General features: G+C 46.8%; 1 protein-coding gene across 2 annotated transcripts; it reads left to right on the top strand.

Annotated features, from left to right (window-relative positions):
• The first annotated feature begins 3,569 nt into the window (after window positions 1-3,569).
• On the top strand, window positions 3,570-23,103 carry NCF1 (neutrophil cytosolic factor 1). 2 transcript variants are annotated; one of them, XM_007485696.2, is made up of 11 exons: window positions 3,570-3,733; window positions 4,699-4,779; window positions 7,772-7,847; window positions 9,465-9,630; window positions 11,385-11,440; window positions 14,064-14,186; window positions 15,826-15,933; window positions 18,105-18,222; window positions 19,186-19,293; window positions 20,165-20,307; window positions 21,802-23,103. In XM_007485696.2, exons 1-11 carry the CDS (start codon window positions 3,662-3,664, stop codon window positions 21,918-21,920), a joined length of 1,170 nt encoding a protein of 389 aa, XP_007485758.1. In that variant the 5' UTR covers window positions 3,570-3,661; the 3' UTR covers window positions 21,921-23,103. The 2 variants fall into 2 exon arrangements, with proteins under 2 accessions (XP_007485758.1, XP_007485757.1); XM_007485695.2 differs by having other exon boundaries at window positions 3,586-3,733; window positions 21,799-23,103.

The following is a 23,103-nucleotide window of genomic DNA, read 5'->3' as shown; positions in this document are numbered from 1 at the left end:
GCAGGAGGACCCTCTTAAGCTTTTAAAAATTGACTTTACTTTGGCTTCTTCTCCATTCATTTCTCAACCATCCCAAGACCAAATCTTACCTTGTGACAATGAAGAGCAAAAATATCTGATGCAGAAATGTTGTCCGACAACATAGATAATGTTCTGTCCTCGTGGCGCCCCATCTCCCTCTAGGCATCATTGTTGAAATTAGAAAATTATGTAAACCCTCTTATCCCTTCACAGGACACGGGTAGATATACCAATGTGCAATATATATACTAAATATATATATAGTGTGTATATATATTTATTTATACATGTATTATATATACTGCTAATATATACACATATATACTATACACATATTAGTATACACATGTATACTAATATATATACTATAATCTAAATAAATATTATATACTATATACTAAAAAATTATGCAAACCCTCTTTCCCTCCACAACACAAGGGAGGATATGGTATTGGGCAAATATATATACTTAATATATTTGGGTATGTGTGAGTACATGTTTATATACACATACACTAATATATATATATTATATACTAAATAATTACTACATATTACATACTAAAAAAATTGTGCACCTCCCTCTTTGCCTCCATTATACATGGGAAGATACAAGTCATTTTCTAGTTGTGTTTGATTCTCCATGACCTCATTTGGGATTTTCTCGGCAAAGATATTTGAGTGGTTTGTCATTTTCTTCTCCAGCTCATTTGGCAGATGCAAAAACTGAGGCCAACAGAGTGAAGTGACTTTCCCAGGGTCATGCCATTTGGAATTTTTCTTTGCAAAGATACTGTCATTTCCTTCTCCATCTCTTTTGACAAATGGAGAAACTGAGGCAAACTAGGTTAAGGGATTTGCCCAGAGTCAAACTACTAGTGAGTGTCTGGGGTGAGATTTGAACTCAAGAAGATGAGTCTTTCTGACTCTATCCAGTGCACCATCTAGCTGCTTATGATATACTATTGGCATAGGTCATGCTTTTCAATGAATTTGTACTTTGCTTATCCCTGTACCATGGGCATACATTGGGAAGTCATCATAACAAGAGCCGGATGTACCATTCATCCAGACACCAGAAGGCAGGCTTGCTGAAGTCCAAAATGGCAGCCATTGGCACGCATATGGATTGGAGACTACTTGAAAGAATGCCATGTTCCTCCTTGTGTCCATTGTGAAGGAATGTCCCATCTGTGGCTGGATATGATTGAATGACGTAAACTTGTGTTGCTGGATAGGATAACATACCAAAGACATACATGACATGGCATAACACATAGCCCAATGTGGCATGAGAGAACAAAATTCCTTAATGCTCTTATGTGAATCTCAATATAAGAAATGAGGCTGATCTTAAAACATGTCATACTTGAGTGGATGGAGAGCCAGGCCTAGAGAGGGGAGGTCCTGGATTCAAATCTGACCTCGGATACTTCCTAGCTGTGTGACCCTGGGTAAGTCATTTAACCCCCAAAGCCCAATCCTTACTGCTCTTCTGCCTTGGAACCAATACTTAGTATCAGTAAGGATTTTTTTTTTAATGACTTGATTCCACTGCTATAAACCATGTCTAGAATGTAAGCTAAGCCTGCTGCTGAGGTGAAGGCTCTCCTACATCTCCTGAGATGGAGGTGAGCCCAAAGGAAGGGAGAAGAAGGCGCTGGTGTAAAGGAAGAAACCCCCTGGGTTTGGCTAATTGAGTGAGCCCAGAATGGGGGACTCCAGCCAGAGGACCTTGCTTCCCCATCGCCCCACGGTCTCTTCCACAAGTCTGGCTGCTTCCCTGGGGGCTGAGGCTTTGGGTCTCAGAAGGGCTAAGAAGACCTGGACAGCTGAATCAGATGTACAGCCAACGCCATTGTCACAGCAGCCCTGGGCTTTGGTCCAGCTGGAGCCCCAGCAACAGAGGTGGGCACCCAAGAGGGATTCCTCTGCCTGTTCCCCACAGTACCCAACTTCAAGTCTTCCTTCTCCTTCCAGATTATGGGGATTAGAACTCAGAGAAGAGGAGTCTAGACAGGGAATCAAGAATTTAGGAGACTGTGGCCAGGGGTGGGACTATGTAGAATTAGTGGGTTCAGGTTCCCTATCCCCCTACATTCCTACTCCCTTGGACCCAAAATACAGCCATGCAAACACCCCAGGACTTTAGATTGTCTTTTTTTTTTTTTGGTGGCAAATACTGTTAAGTGACTTGCCCAAGGTCACACAGCTAATAAGTGTGTCTGAGGCAGAATTTGAGGACTATAGTTTACAAAGGACACTTGGTCTAGTGAGAAAAACAGACCTAGATTCACTTTTGTGTGACCTTGGCCTCAGTTTCTCCATCTGTAAAATGAGGCAAGGTTGACCTAGATGGTCCTTGCATTCCCTTCCAGTGACTCATCTAGGATCTGTGACTTTCTAATCCACGGTTTAATTTGATCACCACAGCTCTGGGCAGGGGAGTGAGGGGTAGGGAGACAAGAACCATTTGACAAATAAAGAAATAGAATTAGAGACAGAGGAGCGGGCAGTCAGGGCCAGGGCTGCTTTCTTGTCCAGTAGGACATTTCACACTCATGCCCATGCCTATAACCAGCCATACATGTGTACAAAAGCATCTACCTACCTATGCACAAATAGAAATCCTCTCCTCTCCCTCCCTCTGTCTCTCTGTTTCTCTATTTCTCTCTGACTCGGCATCTGTTTTTCTCCCCCTCTCTTTCTTTCTCTTTCACAGTCTCTCTCCTCTTTCTCCATCTCTGTCTCTCTGACTCTGTCTTTCTCCCTCTCTCCCTCTCCTCTTTTCTCTCTCATATCTGTTTCTTTCTCTCCTTTCTCTCGATATCTCTCTCCCTCTGTCTTCTTTTTTTTCTCTCTGTCTCCATCCCTCCTCTTTCTCCCTCCCTCTCTGTTTCTCTCCTTTCTTTCTCCATCTCTCCCTGCCCCCTCACTCTCTCACTCCCTCTCCCTTTCTGTCTCTCCCTCTCTCTCTTTCTCTGTCTGTCTCTGTCTCTCTGTCTCTCTCTGTCTCTCTGTCTCTCTCTCTATTCGTCTGTCTGTCTGTCTGTCTCTGTGTCTCTCTGTGTCTCTGTCTCTCTCCCTCTCTCTCTCTCTCACTCCCTCTCTCTCTCTGTCTCTCCTTCTCTCTCTTTCTCTGTCTCTGTCTCTCTCTGTCTCTGCCTCTCTGTTTCTGTCTCTGTGTTTCTCTCTGTCTCTGTCTCTCTGTCTCTGTCTCTGTCTCTGCCTCTCTGTCTCTGTCTCTGTGTTTCTCTCTGTCTCTGTCTCTGTCTCTGTCTCTGTCTCTGCCTCTCTGTCTCTGTCTCTGTGTTTCTCTCTGTCTCTGTCTCTCTGTCTCTGTCTCTGTCTCTGTCTCTGTCTCTCTCTCTCACACACACACACACACACACACACACACACACACACACACACACACACACACACACAGAGCTGGTAGAATGATGAGAAACTAAAACAAAAACTAGGTCCTTCCAGGCCGCTGCTCCTCCCTGTGAGCCAGGCCCCTCCCTGCCCCCCTTCTCCCTCCTGCTTCTTCCTCTTTTCCCAGCACATAAAGGTCGATGGGTGCCCCCCCCCCAGCCTGTGCTGTCTCAGCCCCTGAGTGAGTGCTGACGGGATCGAGGAAGGGATCGCAGTCATGGGGGACCCTTTCATCAGGCACATCGTCCTCCTGGGCTTTGAGAAGCGTTTTGCCCCGAGTCAGCACTTCGTGAGTATGACCCAGAGCTGGCCCAGGGGAGGCTGGAGGGGGAGCTCTCGGCTGTCATCCCAGGGCCAGGAATCTCTCCCTGAAGCCAGAGCACAGCCAGAAGGATGCTTAGCCACCATTTCCCAGAGAATGTCCGTGACTTACCTGCAGTCACCCATCCATCCATCCTCAGAGCTGGATTCGCATCCAGCTCCCCAGCCCAGAACCCGGGCCCTCCATTGCTCTTTGTTGTCCCCTTAGACTTCCCCTTTCTCCAGAGCTTAGCACTTCATAAATAATTCTTGAGTTGAATGGTGCAAAGCCACGGTTCTGCTCCTGCCACCTTCCCAGTTCAACCCATGGCCAACCATGGCCACCCACCCTCCAGCTATGGGAGCTGAGCCGAGCCTCCTCGAAGGCCTCTTGGGGTCTCGAACCCTCTGAATCCACAAGCTCTGGGAGAGCAGGAAGGCCCTAGATGGCCCCTTGGCTCTCGGGAGGGTTGCGTGTCCGGAAGAGAGAGGGAAGGGTCAGCCGGCTACAGAAGAGGCACCCAGACGTCTCGGTTCTGCCTCCTGGTACACCACACTGGCCACCTTGGCCCAGGTCGCCCTTCGCTCTGGTTACCTTTTCCTTCCCCTTTCTCTGGTTTCCCCAGTGAGCTCCTGGAGAGCATAACTTTTATTTCTTCCCCATCTTTATGCCTGGTGGAGCTCCCTGCACCGGATGAATGGCCTGCTGGACCCCCTTTTCCACCCACTCCTCACCCCCACCCTGCCCTAACTCTCCATCCTTGACCAGATCCTTCTGTTTACAGTTCAGGCCACCCAGCCAGGGGCTAGAAAGCTGCTGTGAAGGGCGAGAGGGTATTCTCCACTCTCATTCCTTCCCCTTCCTGCAGTGACCTTTTTATGGGATGCCTTTGGATTGCTGGCTGGCCCTACCCATGGACACTGAGCTAAGGTGTTCCCTTCTCCCTTCTCCAGGTCTACATGTTCCTGGTAAAATGGCAGGACCTCTCAGAGAAGGTGGTCTACCGACGATTCACAGAGATCTATGAGTTCCATGTGAGTGTGGGCATGGAGGGAGGGCAAAGAAGGGCAAGTGGGAGGGAAGACCCTGAGGGGAGTCCTCCTTATCTGACCACTGATTGGAAGAAAAGGACTGAAATCTATCAGCTCTAGAGCCAATTTATCACTTAGTCAATCCCATTAGAAATAAGTGAGTGAAAGAATGAATAAATTAGGGGAAATTTAATACAGTAAATAAATTAATTTTAATTTTATTTATTTTGATAAATAAAATAAATTAGGTGGCTTGCTGGATAAGTGGCCTAGAGATGGGAGGTCCTGGGTTCAAATATGACCTCAGGCACTTTCTAAGGGTGTGATCCTGGGCAAGTCACTTAACCTACATTGTCTAGCCTTTACTGTTCTTCTGCCTTGAAACTCATTGCTTTTAAGACAGAAGATAAGAGTTTTATTTTTTAAGTGAATGAATGAATGAATGAATGAATGAGTGAGTGAAAGAATAAATAAATGTCTAAAATATTTGTTCAATACTTACTACATGCAAAAGGAAAGATGATCCAAAAAGCAGATAATCCTCAAATACAGACTAACAGGAATCTTCAAATAATCTCAGACCATCCCCCTTGGGGCTCTTCTTGAGCAAGCCTTCTTGGCTTGGAGGGTCCACAGACTGAGGTCCTCCCAGGTACATTGGATAGCTCCTGGACCTCAAGTCAGGGAGACCCGAATTCCAATTCAATCTCATTGCCCAAATTGAGACTAATAGCAGCTCCCTCCCAGACTAAAACGAGATAATATTTGTAAAGTGCTTTGCAAACCTTAAAGCGCTCTACAAATGTTAGTTATCATTATTATTATTATTATCCTCCTCCTCCTCATCATCATCATGAGTTTTGTCAGGTGCATGCAGACAGCATCTTAGACACCATCTAAGAAGCATTCTAGGGAACTGGTCCGGGGTTGGATGGTTGTCCCAGACACAAAGTGTGGGGCACCCTCCTGATTGGTCAGCTGGACACACGGGACCACGTTGGTTCCATTACCTGGATGGTTGCTCTCCTCCTCCGTGTCCATTAACTCATCTGTGTTTGCCCGGAAGCTGTGATCTGGAGGTGGGTTTAGAGTCAAGATCTTCCCAAAGCAGGCACTTCCCTTTGAAGTGCAAATAAGCCCTTCCCAACTAGTAGCCATCACTCTCTGGCCTGGACCTTCTCTGATGCTCTTTCTTATGCTCAGAGCATCCTCCTCCTCCTCCTCCCTCTCCACTGAAATGTGATGGATCCAACCATGGAGACTTCCTCCTAAGGCAAGACGGAGTCCTTTCTCCCCCAAACTCTCAGAGCAGCTGGCCCCTCTCTCCTTCGTCCTGGCAGTCTAGTCAGTTGTTCGGGCACTTTATCTATCTACACTCTAAAAGGGTACAAATTTTGTACATTTTTGTGTCCCAAGATCTAGCACAAATATTCTATATGCCGTAGGTGCTTAATAAACATTTTTGGGATTGAATAAATATGATGAAGCATTCCATATGCATTTATTAAGCACTCACTAGGTTTCAGGTATCCAAATGACTCCAGTGTCTGCCAAGAAAACTGCAATCCCTTTTTACCCCAGTTTCCCCATCTGCAAAATGAACTAGAGAAGAAAATGAGAGGTCCCTCCAGTATCTCTGCCCAGAAAATCTCAAATTCTGTTTATCTCAGTTTCCCCATCTGTAAAATGTACTAGAGAAGGAAATGAGAGTCCCTTCTAGTATCTCTGCCAAGAAAACCCCAAACCCCGTTTACCACAGTTTCCCCATCTGCAAAATGAACTGGAGAAGAAAATGAGAGGTCCCTCCAGTATCTCTGCCAAGAAAATCTCAAATTCTGTTTATCTCAGTTTCCCCATCTGTAAAATGTACTAGAGAAGGAAATGAGAGTCCCTTCTAGTATCTCTGCCAAGAAAACCCCAAACCCCGTTTACCACAGTTTCCCCATCTGTAAAATGAACTGGAGAAGAAAATGAGAGGTCCCTCCAGTATCTCTGCCCAGAAAATCTCAAATTCTGTTTATCTCAGTTTCCCCATCTGTAAAATGTACTAGAGAAGGAAATGAGAGTCCCTTCTAGTATCTCTGCCAAGAAAACCCCAAACCCCGTTTACCACAGTTTCCCCATCTGTAAAATGAACTGGAGAAGAAAATGAGAGGTCCCTCCAGTATCTCTGCCCAGAAAATCTCAAATTCTGTTTATCTCAGTTTCCCCATCTGTAAAATGTACTAGAGAAGGAAATGAGAGTCCCTTCTAGTATCTCTGCCAAGAAAACCCCAAACCCTGTTTACCATAGTTTCCCCATCTGCAAAATGAACTGGAGAAGAAAATGAGAGGTCCCTCCAGTATCTCTGCCAAGAAAATCTCAAATTCTGTTTATCTCAGTTTCCCCATCTGTAAAATGTACTAGAGAAGGAAATGAGAGTCCCTTCTAGTATCTCTGCCAAGAAAACCCCAAACCCCGTTTACCACAGTTTCCCCATCTGTAAAATGAGCTGGAGAAGGAATGGCAGACCCCTCCAGTATCTCTGCCAAGAAAACCCTAAATGGGATCTCAAAGAGTCAGACACAACCGAAAACGACAAAGTTGCAGGTACTCTGCTAGGCTTGGAGATAATGATGATAAAAGTGGAACAACGCTTGCCCTCTAGGAGTTTCCTTACATCTTTCAAGCCATCAAGCACCATTTTGAAGGGCTATCCATTGAGGGACAGGGATTTGGAAAGCCTTTACTCCCCTCCAGGCATTTACAATTCGGTGGTAGTTCTGGGAGCAGAGAGAAGATGTTGGATGTGAGAGAGGCAGAGAAAGGAGAAATGTCTCCAATTTGGGTCTGAGTGGATGTGTGGGGAGAGGATTGAGCATGAGCTGAGAGGATGGTTCTGAGGTTCTGAACTAGGACACGGGAAGGATGGGGGCTGGTACAGACTGATTTCTCTCCATCGTGTGGGCCACAGAGAACAAGTGGCTTGACTTTTCCTATTTTGTCTCATTTTAGAAACTGTTAAAAGAAATGTTTCCCATCGAATCCGGACAAATCAGCTCAGAGAACAGAATTATCCCCCATCTCCCAGGTAGGCTCAGCTGAGGACAAAGAAATGGGAAAGAAATAAAGTCTTCTCTGAGAGTCTCTCACCTCCCCTTACTGAACTTGGGGAGAATGTGATTGGAGATCTCGAGAAGAGAAGGTGGGGTCTCTGAATCCTGAGTACCCTTTCTCTAACTCTGTTTCTTCTTCTGTAAAATGGGCTAAGAGTTGCAGTGAGGCTCAATGGGGATTCTGTATGTGAAAAGTTTTTAAAATTTGCAGGAGAGCCAAACCTAGAGGTGGAAGGTCCTGGGTTCAAATCTGGCCTCAGACACTTGCCAGCTGTGTGACCCTGGGCAAGTCACTTAACCCCCATTGCCTAACCCTTACTGCTCTTCTGCCTTAGAACCAATATGTAGTATTGCTTCTAAGACAGAGGGGAGGATGAGGGCAGTCTGGGCTTCGAGGGGACTTTTGGGAGGCAGAAAGCCCTGGGATCCCATCCTTGCTGGGCAAATCACTAGGGGTCTCAGTGTTTCTTGTCCCTCCTTGGCAAAATGGGGCTGGAGAGACTGGACAGAACGACCTCCAGAATCCTTTCCTGTTCTTAATTTATCATTAGAGAGATGGGATCCACAGGCAATAATCTGAAAACTGAGAGCTAATACACGCTGTGCCCATGCCCTGGGCAGGGAGCTGAGAGCCAGCTTAGGGATGGCCCTGACCCTCAAACCCTTGCTCTGTTGGGGTAGGGGGAGCCTTCGTCTCTGGGTCCTTTCCCTGGGGCCTGAGCCAGCTCTTGGCCAGTGGAAGCCTTGGGAAAACCCAGGCCAGCAGAGAACAGTCCCCAGCTGCGCTTTGTGGTCTCAGATTTCGATTCCAGGCAGAGCTCAGGGCCCAGAACTCGAGCCTGGGGAGAGCCCTGAACTCAGGTCGCCATCCTTCGAAACAGGAAGATGCCAGCTGGCTTGGGTCTTCCCCGCCTGGGCCTGGGCTCTTCCTTAGTCAGCCCCCCTCGACTGCCCCAACAGGGATGTGGCCTTGTTCCTGGGCCTTTCCCCGCCGCCCCAATTGGCTCTTAGAGCCCCATCGCCCTCCTCTGCGGGGATCATGGCGGCTTTGTTGGCTAAGGAAGAGAAAGAGGAAGGAGAGAAAGCAGAAAAAGCCACTTGAGAAAGCCCAGGAGAGTCGGCGATGGTGGGACAGGAAGCCAGGCAAGCGCTTCCTCAGCTTGTTGACTGGGGACGCCACTCCCAGACTCTTCCCAGTCTTCTTGGTTCTTCAGAGAGATTTGGTTTCCCCCATTCTTTCCGGGGGATAACTGGCTTATTTGTGCCCATTTACACCATCCCAATGAACGTTGTCAAGGCTATGGAAAGCGTGAATCTGGCACAGTCATAGAATAAGGTTTGGCCTTTTTTCTTCTCCATCCCCAGACCGTCCATCTATACACAGGTGATGCTAAAATACCAGCCCTGGGGCCATTTGCAGCCTAAATGAATTATTATTATTAGAGGATGATTATTATTCTATAGAATTAGGATTAGATCCAAGTAGCCTCCCTCCCTCCCATCCCCGCTCTTGGAGATGGCCAGCGAGTCCCGCACAGTCTTCTTCCACGGCTCACCTCTCTGCTTGCCCCCTCGGCTGCTCGGCCGCGCAGCCCCTCGATGGTTCGACGGCCAGCGGACCACAGAGAACCGCCAGGGCACCCTGACCGAGTACTGTAACACCCTCATGAACCTGCCCACCAAGATTTCACGTTGTTCCCACGTGCTGGATTTCTTCAAAGTCAGGCCCGATGACCTGAAGCTCCCGTCCGACAACCAGTGAGTGACCCCAGTCCGTCTTTCCTCCCTCACCCCATTCCCTGGGTCAAAGGCCACAGAGTGGGATGCTGGGCCATTGGCCAAGCGGATGTGCCAATGGGCTTTTAAAAAATCTTTGCTCTATTTGTGGCTAAAGAGCTGGCCTGGGAGCCAGGAAGATCTGGGTTCAAGTCTTGCTTCTTATAGACAAGCTATGCGACTCTGGGCAAGTCCCCCAGATAACCCTCTGAGTAAACTGCAAGTCACTGAACCCCCATTGCCTAGCCCTTACCGTTGTTCTGCCTTGGAACCAACACACAGGATTGATTCTAAGACGGAAGGTAAGAGTTTTTAAAAAAAAAAAGAAGTCTTTGAGGGACACTCTAGGCTAGAGCAGGTGATCTCAACCTAGGATCCATGAATTTGTTTTTTACTTATTTTCATAAATATATTTCAATACCATTAGTTCAACATAATTCTTTTTTTCAGGATGTAAAATGGTTCATTTTTTATTACATTAATTAAAAAGGTTGTGTACAAACAAAAGCAATGCAGCAAAGATTAATAGGAAAACAGGAAACTGGGAAAATTATAGCAATTAATAAAATGTCTTTAAAATTGTTTTTAATTCAATATAAATCTATTGTAATCTTATGGATGTTTTATTCAATCAGTTTCAGTTGTGTCTGACTCTTCATGACCCCATCTGGGTTTTTTTTTTAAACCCTCACCTTCCATCTTGGAATCAATACAATACTATGTATTGGTTCCAAGGCAGAAGAGTGGTCAGAGCTAGGGAATGGGGGTTAAGTGACTTGCACAGGGTCACCCAGCTAGGAAGTGTCTGAGGCAAGATTTGAACCCAGGACCTCCTGTCTCTAGGCCTGGCTCTCAATTCATTGAGCTACCCAGCTGCCCCTGATCTAGGGTTTTCTTGGCAGAGATACTGGAAGGGTTCATCATTCCCTTCTCCAGCTCATTTGACAGATGAGGAAACTGAGACAAACAGAGTTAAGCAACTTACCCAGGGTCACATAGCTAGAGGCCAGATTTGAACTAAAAAATTTGAGTCTTCCTGATGCCAAGCTTAGCATTTTAACCACTATGCAATCCAGTTGCCCTGAGTTTTCTATTGGATACATTTAATTATATAATAATATTGGATACATTTAATTATATAATAATAAAATTTAATTTATTTATAGATTATATATTATACTTGGTATATAATGTATATTATATAACATGGCATATTATATAATTATATATAATACATATATATAAAATAAATACTATATAATATATTATAAATAATAATTTAATTTAAATAAATAAAAATAATAACTGGAGAAGCTAGGTCGTTCAATGGTTAAAGAGCCAGACCTGGAGATAGAAGGTCCTGGCTTAAAATCTGGCCCGACATTTCCTAGCTGTGTGACCCTGAGCAAGTCACTTAACTCTGATTGCTTTCTGTCTTGGAACCAATACTTAGTATTGATTCTAAAATGGAAGGTAAGGGTTTCAACCCCCCAGGATGATTCTTTTAAGGTGTCCATGAGCTTTGCCAGACACTGCCCAAAGGGTTCAGGACCCAAACAAGGTTCAAAGCCTCTGACCTAGTGAAAGGCACATCTCTCTTGTGCCAGCCCTGAATCTGATGATCTAGAAGTTCTTCGTTGGGTCTCCTTCGAGACCACCTGCTGTAGTGAAGGGGGAGTCGGGCATGTGAAAGAGGACGCAGGCAGGGACCAAGATGCTGGATCTCTTCCTTCCAGGGTGAAGAAGCCAGAGACGTATTTGATGCCCAAAGATTCCAGGAACAATGTTTCGGGTGAGAAATCCCAGATTTGGGGGCTCTCCCCAAGCTTCCACGGGGGATGTGAGAGGTGTCATCCCAGAGGAGCTCATCAGGACTCAAACAAAAGAGTCCATCAGGAATGGGCACTCAGCTTTGTGTTCTCCATATCCCTGGGGCCATCAAAAGCACATGGTAAAGGGTTTGTTGAATGAATGAATTCCAGAGCTAGAGGAGATCTTGGAAGCTACCACTGGTCCATCCCTTATTTTTACAAAAGAGAAAACAGGCTGAAAGAAGATGATAGAATCATGGATGTTACATTGGAAGGGACCTCAGAAAATACTTAGTCCAACCCTGCCCACCCCCCACCTCATTTTATAGAGGAGGAAATGGAAATGAAGTGGGCTTTATTCCCAAGGTCATGAAGATACCAAGTGTCCAATGTAGGATATGAACTCGGGACCACTGACTACAGAACCAATAATCTTTCCACTGACTTAGGGTTGCATTGTCTGGAAAGGGAGGCAGTGGCATGTCATAGAAAGTGTGTTAGAATTAGAGCCCGTGAGTTCAAATCTTGCCTCTGACATTTGCTTCTTTGTGTTACCTTGGGCAAGTCACTGAAATTTCTGTGGGCTTCCATTTCCTATTAGTAAAATTAGGGAGCTCAACCAGAACTCCGAATTCACCTCCTTTTTGTCACAGACTCTTTGGGCAGTCTAGTGAAGCCTGTGAATCCTTTTCTCCGAATAATATTCTTAAATGCCTTCCACCCCCTCCCCACCCCAATTATTGAAATAGTTATCAAAATATTACCCACAAACAAAACCAGAAAAAAACAAGCTTACGGAGCCCAGGTTAAGAAACCCTGGTAGGTGTGACTTTCCCCGAGCGACCCTGTACAAAGAATTTCATTCTGTGCCTCAGTTTTCTTTTCAGTAAAATGAAAGCATCAGACTAGATCATGTCTGAGGGCTTTTCCGCCTCTGGATCATTTGGCTTTATCTGAGGAACAAAAAACATGAAGAAAAATCCTCTTCATCTCCCCAAATAGCAGGAGAAAGAGTGGGAGGGAAGCAGGAACAATAGAATGTGTTGGGGGAACTTGAAGGCCTGTCCTCCTTCTCTCCTTCCCTTCTGAACCTAATGTGGGCAGAAGGAGAGAGGGAAGAAGCTGGTATTTAGTCATTTTTCAGTCGTGACAGATTCCATGACCCCATTTGGGGTTTTCTTGGCAGAGATAGTGGAGTAGTTTGCCTTTTCTTTCTCCAGCTCATTCTATAGATGAGGAAATTGAGGCCATCCAGGTTTGAGGCTTTCTTGGCAGAGACACTGGAGTGGTTGGCCACTTCCTTCTCCAGCTCATTTTACAGATGAGGAAACTGAGGCCACCAAAGTTTAAGATTTTCTTGGCAGAGACACTGGAGTGATTGGCCATTTCTTTCTCCAGATCATTCTATAGATGAGGAAACTGAGGCCACCAAGGTTTAAGGTTTTCTTGGCAGAGACACTGGAGTGGTTGGCCATTTCTTTCTCCAGATCATTTTATAGATGAGGAAACTGAGGCCATCAAGGTTTAAGGTTTTCTTGGCAGAGACACTGGAGTGGTTGGCCATTTCTTTCTCCAGATCATTCTATAGATGAGGAAACTGAGGCCACCAAGGTTTAAGGTTTTCTTGGCAGAGACACTGGAGTGGTTGGCCATTTCTTTCTCCAGATCATTCTATAGATGAGGAAACTGAGGCCACCAAGGTTTAAGGTTTTCTTGGCAGAGACACTGGAGTGGTTGGCCATTTCTTTCTCCAGATCATTCTATAGATGAGGAAACTGAGGCCACCAAGGTTTAAGGTTTTCTTGGCAGAGACACTGGAGTGGTTGGCCATTTCTTTCTCCAGATCATTCTATAGATGAGGAAACTGAGGCCACCAAGGTTTAAAGTTTTCTTGGCAGAGACACTGGAGTGGTTGGCCATTTCTTTCTCCAGATCATTTTATAGATGAGGAAACTGAGGCCATCAAGGTTTAAGGTTTTCTTGGCAGAGACACTGGAGTGGTTGGCCATTTCCTTCTTCAGTTCATTCTATAGATGAGGAAACTGAGGCCATCAAGGCTTGAGGTTTTCTTGGCAGAGACACTGGAGTGGTTGGCCATTTCTTTCTCCAGATCATTCTTTTTTTTTTTCAGATCATTCTATAGATGAGGAAACTGAGGCCACCAAGGTTTAAGGTTTTTCTTGGCAGAGACACTGGAGTGGTTGGCCATTTCCTTCTTCAGTTCATTCTATAGATGAGGAAACTGAGGCCATCAAGGCTTGAGGTTTTCTTGGCAGAGACACTGGAGTGGTTGGCCATTTCCTTCTTCAATTCATTCTATAGATGAGGAAACTGAGGCCATCAAGGCTTGAGGTTTTCTTGGCCGAGACACTGAAGTGGTTGGCCATTTCCTTCTTCAGTTCATTTTATGGGTGTAGAAACCGAGACAAACTGGGTAAAGTGACTTGTCCAGGGTCACACAGCTAGTAAGTGTCTGGGACCAGATTGGAACTCTTGGAGATGAGTTATCCACCAAGTCATTAAGCATGCAAAAAAGAGCCCCACTCTGCACTTCATCCTCCACTGGAAGCATTTCTTCACAGCTCTCCTCTCTACTGACTGCAGACATCACCGGCCCCATCATCTTGCAGACCTACCGAGTGATTGCCGATTATGAGAAGAATTCAAATACGGAGATGACCTTGAAGTTGGGGGACTTGGTGGATGTGGTGGAGAAAGGACAAAGTGGTCAGTCCTCCCCCACCTTCCTTCTGCTTTCTTCTTCCTTCCTCTTTCCGTCCCCCTCTCCCTCCTGCCCAAGTCCCATCCCCAGCACCACCTGGGAAAGGAAAGCTGAGCTCCCTGCTTCTCCCAGATCCTTTGGTCACTCAAAAGAGGATCTGATTATTGAATGCTTTTCCTTTTTGTTTATAGAGTTGGTGGGTCCAAGGGTGGGGGGGGGGGAGGGAAGGAGGTCAACGTATGGGGACGAGTCCCTAAGTGTTTCCCCAAGAGTTGAGGAAATATGGTAGCCTTGTTGGGGAAGAGGAGGCTAGAACAAGGACGTGGATGATCTGAGAATGCATGGGTATATCTATGAGAGACCTGGCTATGATGTGTGTGCATGTATGTCTATCCGTGTGCAATAGTACATGTGTCTCTGGGGGGGAACAGAAGGAAACAAGCATTTATATATATATATAATTAATGGTATTAATTATTATTCTAACATATTATATAATAACATAAAAATAATATATATCATCTTAATGTTAATTATAATACCTACGATGTGCCAGTACTTTACAATCACCTCATTTGATCCTTACAACAACCCTTGAGTTAGATTGCTTTTATTATCCCCATTTTACAGGATCACAAAAATATGTGGGGAAAAACTGGATTTTGAAGTCAGGAGACCTGAATTCAAATCACACAGACACTTAGTTGCTGAGTGATCATAGACAAGTCACTGGATACCTCTGAGCTTCAGTTTCCTCACTGTGAAATGGGGATAGGAGCAATTGCATGACTTATTTCACAGGGTTGTTGTGAAGAAAAAGTGTAAAGCTCTGTAGAAATGGGAGCCATTTATGAGTATGTGTTTGGTGGTACAATGGATAGACCATTGGACTTGGAAGTGGAATGTTCCGAGTTCAAATCTAGACACTTATAAGCTATGTGATATGGGGTAAGTCACATAACTCTAGCTGAAAAATGGAAATAATAATAGTACCAGAGTTATGGGGAGGATAATTAAGATAATTTGTAAAGTTGTTTGCAAACTATAAAGCACTATATAAATGCTAGTTATTATTATCATTATTTTCCATTTATTATTATTATTTTTACATGTAGCCAAGGACATGTTTACACGTTTATATTATATCTCTTTAGCAAGAGTTCAATACCATAACAAACTCCCCACACACTTTTTTTTTCATTTATAATCTTTTTCTGTTTTGTTCTGTATGTGATAAATCGTTTTTCTTTCATTTGTTGAATTCAGAATTTGTTTTTTTAACACCTGGGTTTAAATTCTTGAGTGTGGATTTGCAATTGTGTAAGCATTATGCTTTTGAGCAAAGGCTTGGAAGTGAGCCTGCGTGTGAGTGTATGTGTCCACATGTCTATATGTGTCTCTGTGGTTGGATTATTTTTGTGTACACTGGTAGATGAACAATGCGTCTAGGGGCTTAGTATCTAGTGTAGCGTCTTGTCCATCACTAACCTTCAATAAACATGTGCTGAATAGCTGAATGCCTGCCTCCATGGTCATGTTTGTACATTTGGGTGTCTCTATGGGTGCTCCCAACAGCCCAAAGGGCTCTGGAAAGCCACAGGTAGTCATGTGGTCTTCACTCTGTATTTGTGCTTCTGATAACAGGCTGGTGGTTTTGTCAAACGAAGGCCAAGCGTGGCTGGGTACCAGCTTCTTACCTGGAGCCCATGGACAGCCCAGATGAGTCTGAAGAACAGGAGCCCAATTATGAAGGTACCTTTCCTGCCCTTCCCAAAGACATGGCCCTCCCTCCCTGCTGCCTTAGAGGGGGGACCTTCCACACCAAGGTCCACTTCTCAGTCCAAACAAGACAGGATGGAACAGGTTTAAAAGTAGAAGGGTTTCTTCCTAGCCAGTGATTTCTCCTCAGAGGGATTCAATCCATCCACCAATCCATCCATCCATCCATCCATCCATCCATCCATCCATCCATCCATCCATTCATCCATTCATCCATCCATCCATCCATCCATCCATCCATCCACTCATCCATCTATCCATTCATTCATTCATCCATCCATCCATTTAATCAATCATTCAATAACATCACTGAGGATCTAGCCTGAATTCTGTATGAGGTGGGAGTGAGGTAATGTGCCATAGTGTCGAGAACATCAAATTTGGAGTTGGAGGATTCAGGTTCTAATATGAGCTCTGCTACTTGTTAGCTGTGTGATCTTGGGCAAGTGACTTCCCCTCTGTGGGCCTCAGTTGCTTCATCTATAAATTGAGAAGGCTGAACAGGATGATTACTTAGGTTCCTTCCAGCTCTAAATTCTATGATCTATGGTGTAAGAGATAAAGATAGCCCTGCCCTAAGTTATTTACATAAGAGGAGACAAGAATTTAAACCCAGGTGTTAAAAAAACAAATTCTGAATTCAACAAATGAAAGAAAAACGATTTCCCACATACAGAACAAAACAGAAAAAGATTATAAATGGAAAAAAAAAAGATTTCTACTACATTTAGCTGGTTTTTCTCTCCAAAAATACAAATTCAACAAGTAACTTTCAAAGCTATCCTACTTGTCTATGTCTCCTTCTGGTCTTCCTTCTGTTCCTTTGGTTCATTGAAAAAAAAAATCTGAACTTAAAAACCAAAAAAATCCGAAGTATTTCCCTATACACAAGGCAATGGAATTCTATATGAAATCATGAACCTGTTTCATATTTCTTGCTTTTTAAAAAATAACCCTTACCTTCTGTCTTAGAATTAATACTATGTACTGAATAGTTTTAAGGCAGAAGAGAGGTAAGGGCTAGGCAATGGCGGTTAAGTGACTTGCCAAGGTATATAGCCAGGAAGTGTCTGAGTTGGCACATAGCTGCCACCCTCCTGCTTTTAAAAAATGTTTAATATATTCTACATCTTACTTTCAAAACTGTCCTGCTTGTCTTACACTTCCTTCTGAATTTTCTTTTGTCCTCTCTTGCATTTTAAGAAATGTTGTAATGCCTCTCTTCTGGGGGCATCATAATTCACCTAACTTGTCTTTTTCCCTAACCCCAACCCCTCCATTTAAGAACCAGGAAAGAGACATGGGGGGAAATCCCCTTACAACAATAAGTATAGTCAGGCAGAACCAATTCACATAGTGGCAAAGTCCCCGGATATGTCTTTTTATGCACCTTGAGCACATCACTTTCTTTGTCAGGAGGTGGGTAACATGCTACGTCACTCACTGGTCCTTTGGCGATAAAGTCAGCCATTAAATGAATCAGAATTCTTATCTTTTGAAATTGTTCTTCTTGACAGTGTTTCTGTCCTTGAATAAGTGGTTCTTCAGGTTCTTCTTCCTTTGTTCTACATCAATTCAAACTTATCTCTTCTGTCATTTCTTGTTGTCTGGTGTGAAAGCAGTCCCTTTAGTTTCTCATTGGATTTATTGATCATTATTTGGTCTGGTTTGAACTTGAGAGGTTTGCCAGACTAGGAAGAAGAGAGTTGGGCCATTTGTTCTCGTACCTGGCTGAGGCAGCCATCTTGAACCAGAAATCAGGCCGCCATCTTGGTCAGAACTTGAATAGTCATTTCAGCCAGAAGTTGGAATCCAAGTGTTCCCAGCTCCAAGTCTAAGCCACAATGTCTCCCTCATATAGCCATGGGACTGGATAAGTTACCAAGAGAGCAAAGGAAGAGAGAGAAGTAGGTCTTGGAGTAACCCCCAAAGGAGAAAAGGGATGGGTAGAGGAGAAAAAAGAATGGTGGGAGAGGTAGGAGGAGACCAGGAGTCCATCACAAGCATCCAGCGAGAGCCCAAAAGAGGGTGGAGATAGTCTAGGCCCAAGCCATCCTGTGGATATGGCAGGGGTCAAAGATGGTGGTGGTGGAACAGAAGGGAGGGATGGCTCTCAGGATTTTGTCCTTATATGATGATCCCAGGGGAGCCCTATGTCACCATCAAAAATTACACTGCTGTGGAGGAGGATGAGATGACCCTGGAAGAAGGGGACACCATTGAGGTTATCCACAAATTGCTGGACGGCTGGTGGGTCGTCAGGTAAGAGAAAAGGCTCGCTTGGGGAGCAAGAGTAAGGGATGCAGGGCACAGGCCGGGTCAAGTCTTAGGGGAAGCTGTTAGGGACTTAGTCCATTCTTATTTCCCTGGAGAAATTCTCCAACATGATTTAGACTCAACCAACCAGTCAGGTGATTAAGAGAGTACCGAGTTTGAATCTTGTTTCATATGCTTACCAGCTGTGTCACCCTGGTTAAGTCACTTTTTTTTTGTTTGAGTTCAGTTTTTTTTTCTATAAAATGAGGGTGTTAGACTCAGTAGTCCCTTCCTGCTCTGAATCCATGATCCAATCAATTGACTTACATTTATTAAGTGCCTACTCTGTGCCAGTCTCTGGGGATTATTTATTTATTTGAACTCTTATTTTGTATTGGCTCCAAGGCAGAAGAGTGGTAAGGGCTAGGCAATGGGGGTTAATTGACTTGTCCAGGGTCACATAGCTGGGAAGTGTCTGAGGTCAGATTTGAACCCTGAACCTCCTGTCTCATGGCCTAGCTTCACTGAGCCACCTAGTGCTGCATCACTGTGGATTTAAAGAGACATGGACCCTGGGTTCTCATTTGTACCTCTGCTACAAATCCACTGTGAGACCTTAGGCAAGTCACTTCCCTTCTGTTGAACTAAATAATCTGCTGAAGAGCAATTTAATAATCACTCTGGATTTGGAGGACCTGAGTTCAAATCTCTCCTCTATGTGGCCCTGGGTGAATCCCTTCATTTCCCTAACTTCAGTTATCACTCCCTTCCACATCTAAATCTAAGACCTTCTCCAGCTCCATCATTTTCTGATTCTGTCCCTCCCTGGCTGGATGGCTCAAGGTCCTTGTTTTCCCATTTGTCCAGGAGGCAGAATTAAAACCTGCCTCCACTTCAAGGGGGAGATCCCTTAGCGGAGGTCCAGAGGTCCTGCAGGGGGAGGATCTCACGGGGGCTCTCTGATTGCAGGAAAGGTGACATCACAGGCTACTTCCCATCCATGTACCTGCAGAAGTCTGGGCAGGACAACACCCAAGCCAAGAACCTCATCAAGAAGAGGGGGGCTCCTCCCCGCAGGTGAGAGTCCTCTGGGGGACCCTTTGTGCGGGGCTGAGATGGGGGCTGAGGAGCTTTCAGGAAGTCCAGTCTGAACTGGGCACCATCTGTGCGCCAGCCTGTGGGCATGTGGGAGGGGAGAACCCCTGGCATGGCTCTCAGGGAGCTCCTGGACGCCCACACAGGATGTAGGGCAGCACCCCCACTAGTGACCATCCCAGAGCCCAGGAATCAGCCTTTGACTTCTCAGAAGCCCCAGATGCTCAAACCCTGACTTCATCACCGAGATCCTCTGCGGCTTCGGCCTCAGTTTCCTCATCTGCAAAGTGGGGGGTTCGACCAGCTCCGTGTCTAGGATCCTTTGAACCCCCGCACTAGGGGCCAGCTGAGGGGTTTCTCTTTGGTGAAGACTGTCTAAAGCTGGACAGTCTCTAGCTATGCCTCAGCCCTGTATGGCCTGGAGGGGTCTGTGTGGGGAAGGACATTGGCTGCCCGGGCTCTTCTGCAGGCAGGGATCCAGCAGGGTCTCCTCCTCTTCCTCCATCAGGAGCTCCTACCTTAGCCATCCCAGACAGCATGTAGAGAATGCAAAGCATCTTATGTGTGGAATGTCATTTGAACCCGGGACAATTCCCAGCGGGTGATGGGGCAGATCAGAAGGAGGTGCCAGAGCAGGACAGGCAGGAGGGACCCCCACCCAGGCTCCTTCCAGCTGCTTCTCCTGGCCACCTGGGCTCTTCTCATTCCCTAATTTCCTTGGGTCAGTCGGTGGACCTCTTGGATCCGGGACTGAAAGGTCATGCAAAGGGAATCCCAGGGGCCGGAGGATGAGGTTGAATCTGGAGGGCTTCTAGGGGGAGGTGGGCTTGATCCCAACCCTCTCTTCTATCAGGTCTTCCATCCGCAATCCTCAGAGCATGCACAAGTTAGCCCGGAAGCGCATCAGCCAAGATTCCTACCGGAGAAACAGTGTCAAATACATTCAGCAACGGAAGATGAGCCGCCAGCTCAGTGCCCAGAAGGAGCAGCCCATCGGTGAGCCCGGGCTTGGCTTCCTGCCCTGCCACACAGAGGAGGGCCTCTGGCGCTGGGAAAGGGGCTTAGCGATGGGGGAGGGAGGCCGCTGGCAGAGGCAGTTCTGGATCGGGACCCAAAGACACGAGTTCAAATCCACCTCCAGGTCTAGGAGTACCTAAAAGACCCAGAGGTGGGTGCTGGGCCAGGCAGTCTTTCCTATGGCCTTGCCCCCTGGCTTTCTCCCTCCCCTCTCGCCCCCTCTTGGCTCCCTTCCTCTTCTGCCTTCCTCAGCCTTAGCCCTGGCCAATCCCGATCCCTTCCTCCTCCCTTCCTTTCCCTTCTTTGGACCCTCCCCGCCTCCAGTCCATCCTCATCCCTACAGATTCAGGCACGTGGCCGCCCAGCTTGTGCTATTTGCCTCCCAAGGGTGGACGGAACTGCAGTCCCAGCAGCACTCCTCGGGCTCCTCTTTCAGCAGTTCCACGTCCAGTCCCCAATGAGGGGCAGAGCCGATCCGTCAGCGCATGCGCACTTATAAAGCACCAGCTGCATCCTGGCGCCATGCTAGAGGGTGGGGAGGCGAGGAAGGGAGGACCACTGGGAGCGTCGGCCGAGGAGCAGCCCTTCTTCGGGCCCAGAAAGAATAGGCAGGAGGAAGATTTGAGCGGGACTGAGGGCTGGGCTCGGAGCTCAGGGCAATGGCAGGGCAGGGCAGGGGCAAAGGCCACCGTCACAGCTTCCTGGGGGAGCCCCTGGCAGAGAGAGATTCATGAGTGTGAGAGAAGGAAGGAGAAAGGAAGGCACGACGGATGCCTGGTCTTCCCTGGGCTTGCGGGGGGTACTCGTGACCCGGCCTCCTGATGACAAGGGGGCCTCCGGGAAGGGGACTTATAGAGGTGCACAGGACGACTGACGCTCCCCTCTTTCTCTGCCCTCGTCCCCTTGTCTTCCTCTCTCTTCCCCCTTCCCTCTCTGTCTCTCTTCATCTCTTTCTCTGTCTCTGCCCGTCTGTCTTTGTATTTTTCTCCTCTCTGTTTCGCTGTCTCTGTTTCTCTCTCAATCTCTCTCCCTTTCTCTCTCTCCAACTCTCCCTCCCTCCCTTTCTCTTTTTCTCTCTCCTTCTCTCCCTCCCTCTCTCCATCTCTCCCTCCATCCCTCCCTCTCTCTTTTTCTCTTTCCATCTCTCTTTCTCTCTCTCCATCTCTCTCTCCCTTCCTCTCTCCCTCCCTCCCTCCCTCCATCTCTCTCTCTCTCCATCTCTCTCCCTCTCCCTTCATCTCTCCCTCCCTTCATCTCTCCCTCCCTCCATCTCTCTCTCCATCTTTCTCTCCCTCTCCCTTCATCTCTCCCTCTCCCTCCATCTCTCTCTCAATCTTTCTCTCCCTTTCCCTCCCTCCCTCCCTCCCTCCCTCCGTCCTCTCTCTCTCTCTCTCTCTCTCTCTCTCTCTCTCTCTCTCTCTCTCTCTCTCTCTCTCTCTCTTCCCCCTCCTCCGTCTCTGTCTCTGTTAGCAGAAGAATCCCCAAAGCCACCCATGCAGCCCCAGCCTGCTGTGCCTCCTCGACCCAGCCAGGACCTTATTCTCAACCGCTGCAGTGAGAGCACAAAAAGGAAGCTCATGACAACGGTGTGACACTGAGCTGGACTTGGCACTCTTGGCCTCCAGATGGGTGGAATGGGACGTGATGGCAAGGACTCTCTTTATGGCAGCCCCAAGTCACAGGACCAGGAAGGACCCAACAGTTCTGTTCTTACCTTCCACTTGCCCCCATCTTCCCCCTTTAGGGTTTGTGCCTTTGTCAAGGTTGTCCAGCCCTTTGGGGGAGTTCCTTCATCTTTGCATCACCCTGGTCCTCCTCCTCTTCTAGGAAGTCAGCCCTGATTGCAGTTGGTTCTCGGTACCCCCACTGGCCCCTCCTTCCCTACTCCGTGCTGCTTTGTACATATGTGTATAATCTTTGGGAATTGCCCACTTCTCTTTTTTCCCCTCTTTAGGCTGTGAGGCAGACGCTCTCTGCCTCTGGTGTTCTCTCTGTATAGTCTAGTCCCATGGCAGCTGGCTCTCAATAAACATTGGTTTAGGAGGACATGGAAGAGTGGGTTAGTGGGCCTGACTGGGTCCCTGGCGAGCCCTGGGCATGTCATTGGAGTTGGGGAATCCAGCCAGGCCTGGCACTCCTGCCCCCCATCCTCCCTCCACTCCCGGGCTGGGGGCTCCAGTGATTTGCCAGAAGAGGAAGTTGCAGGAGTTCAGGGTTGGAGGGGGGCCCATTGCACACAGTCTTGGCCAAGAACAGGCTTGTGAAAGGCCTCACTGCAAAGAGGGACTTCCTCCTCCAGCCGGCCTCCCCAGGGCATGCTCATTGCCTAGGCATGCAAAGGACATCCTCTGTCAATCAAAAGGAACATTCCATTTGGAATGTTACCAGGAAAAACAGTTGGAGCCAAGCCAGCAGCTGAAGTGGGCAGGACTTACTTCTGACCTAGGCTGAGAAGCTTCTGAACTGGACCCTTTTGGCTTCTGGAGCTGGGGAGGAGGCTTATGAATTAAAGTTTGGCTGCTTGTGGCTGATAGTGAAGACCCTGAAGCGTTTGCTGACAGACTGAGGTTACCTGGTTGGCTAGAAGAAAAGAAGACATACAGTTGTCCTAATCTCCCTGACTGTCCCTGCTAGTGCCTGATTGCCATTTCCCCAATATCCTCAAAACCAAGGCTCCTTGTATAGATTAGGGAAAACCCCATCCTTCTTACCTCATCCTCTACCCTTGTCCTGTCTTCCCCAATAAACATCCTTACTTGAGAAGTTAAGAGAAAA

This window comes from Monodelphis domestica, chromosome 2 (assembly GCF_027887165.1).
Source record: "Monodelphis domestica isolate mMonDom1 chromosome 2, mMonDom1.pri, whole genome shotgun sequence".
Lineage (NCBI taxonomy): Eukaryota > Metazoa > Chordata > Mammalia > Didelphimorphia > Didelphidae > Monodelphis > Monodelphis domestica.
The sequence above is the reverse complement of the archived record's forward strand: the minus strand, read 5'-3'. Positions and strand labels throughout refer to the sequence as shown.

Coding starts and splice junctions, on each gene's coding strand:
- NCF1 (XM_007485695.2), top strand. CDS start 3,662: ATGGGGGACCCTTTCATCAGGCACATCGTCCTCCTGGGCTTTGAGAAG. Junction 15,934..18,104: donor ACAGGAGCCCAATTATGAAG/GTACCTTTCCTG, acceptor TGATGATCCCAG/GGGAGCCCTATGTCACCATC. Junction 20,308..21,798: donor CCAGAAGGAGCAGCCCATCG/GTGAGCCCGGGC, acceptor TGTCTCTGTTAG/CAGAAGAATCCCCAAAGCCA.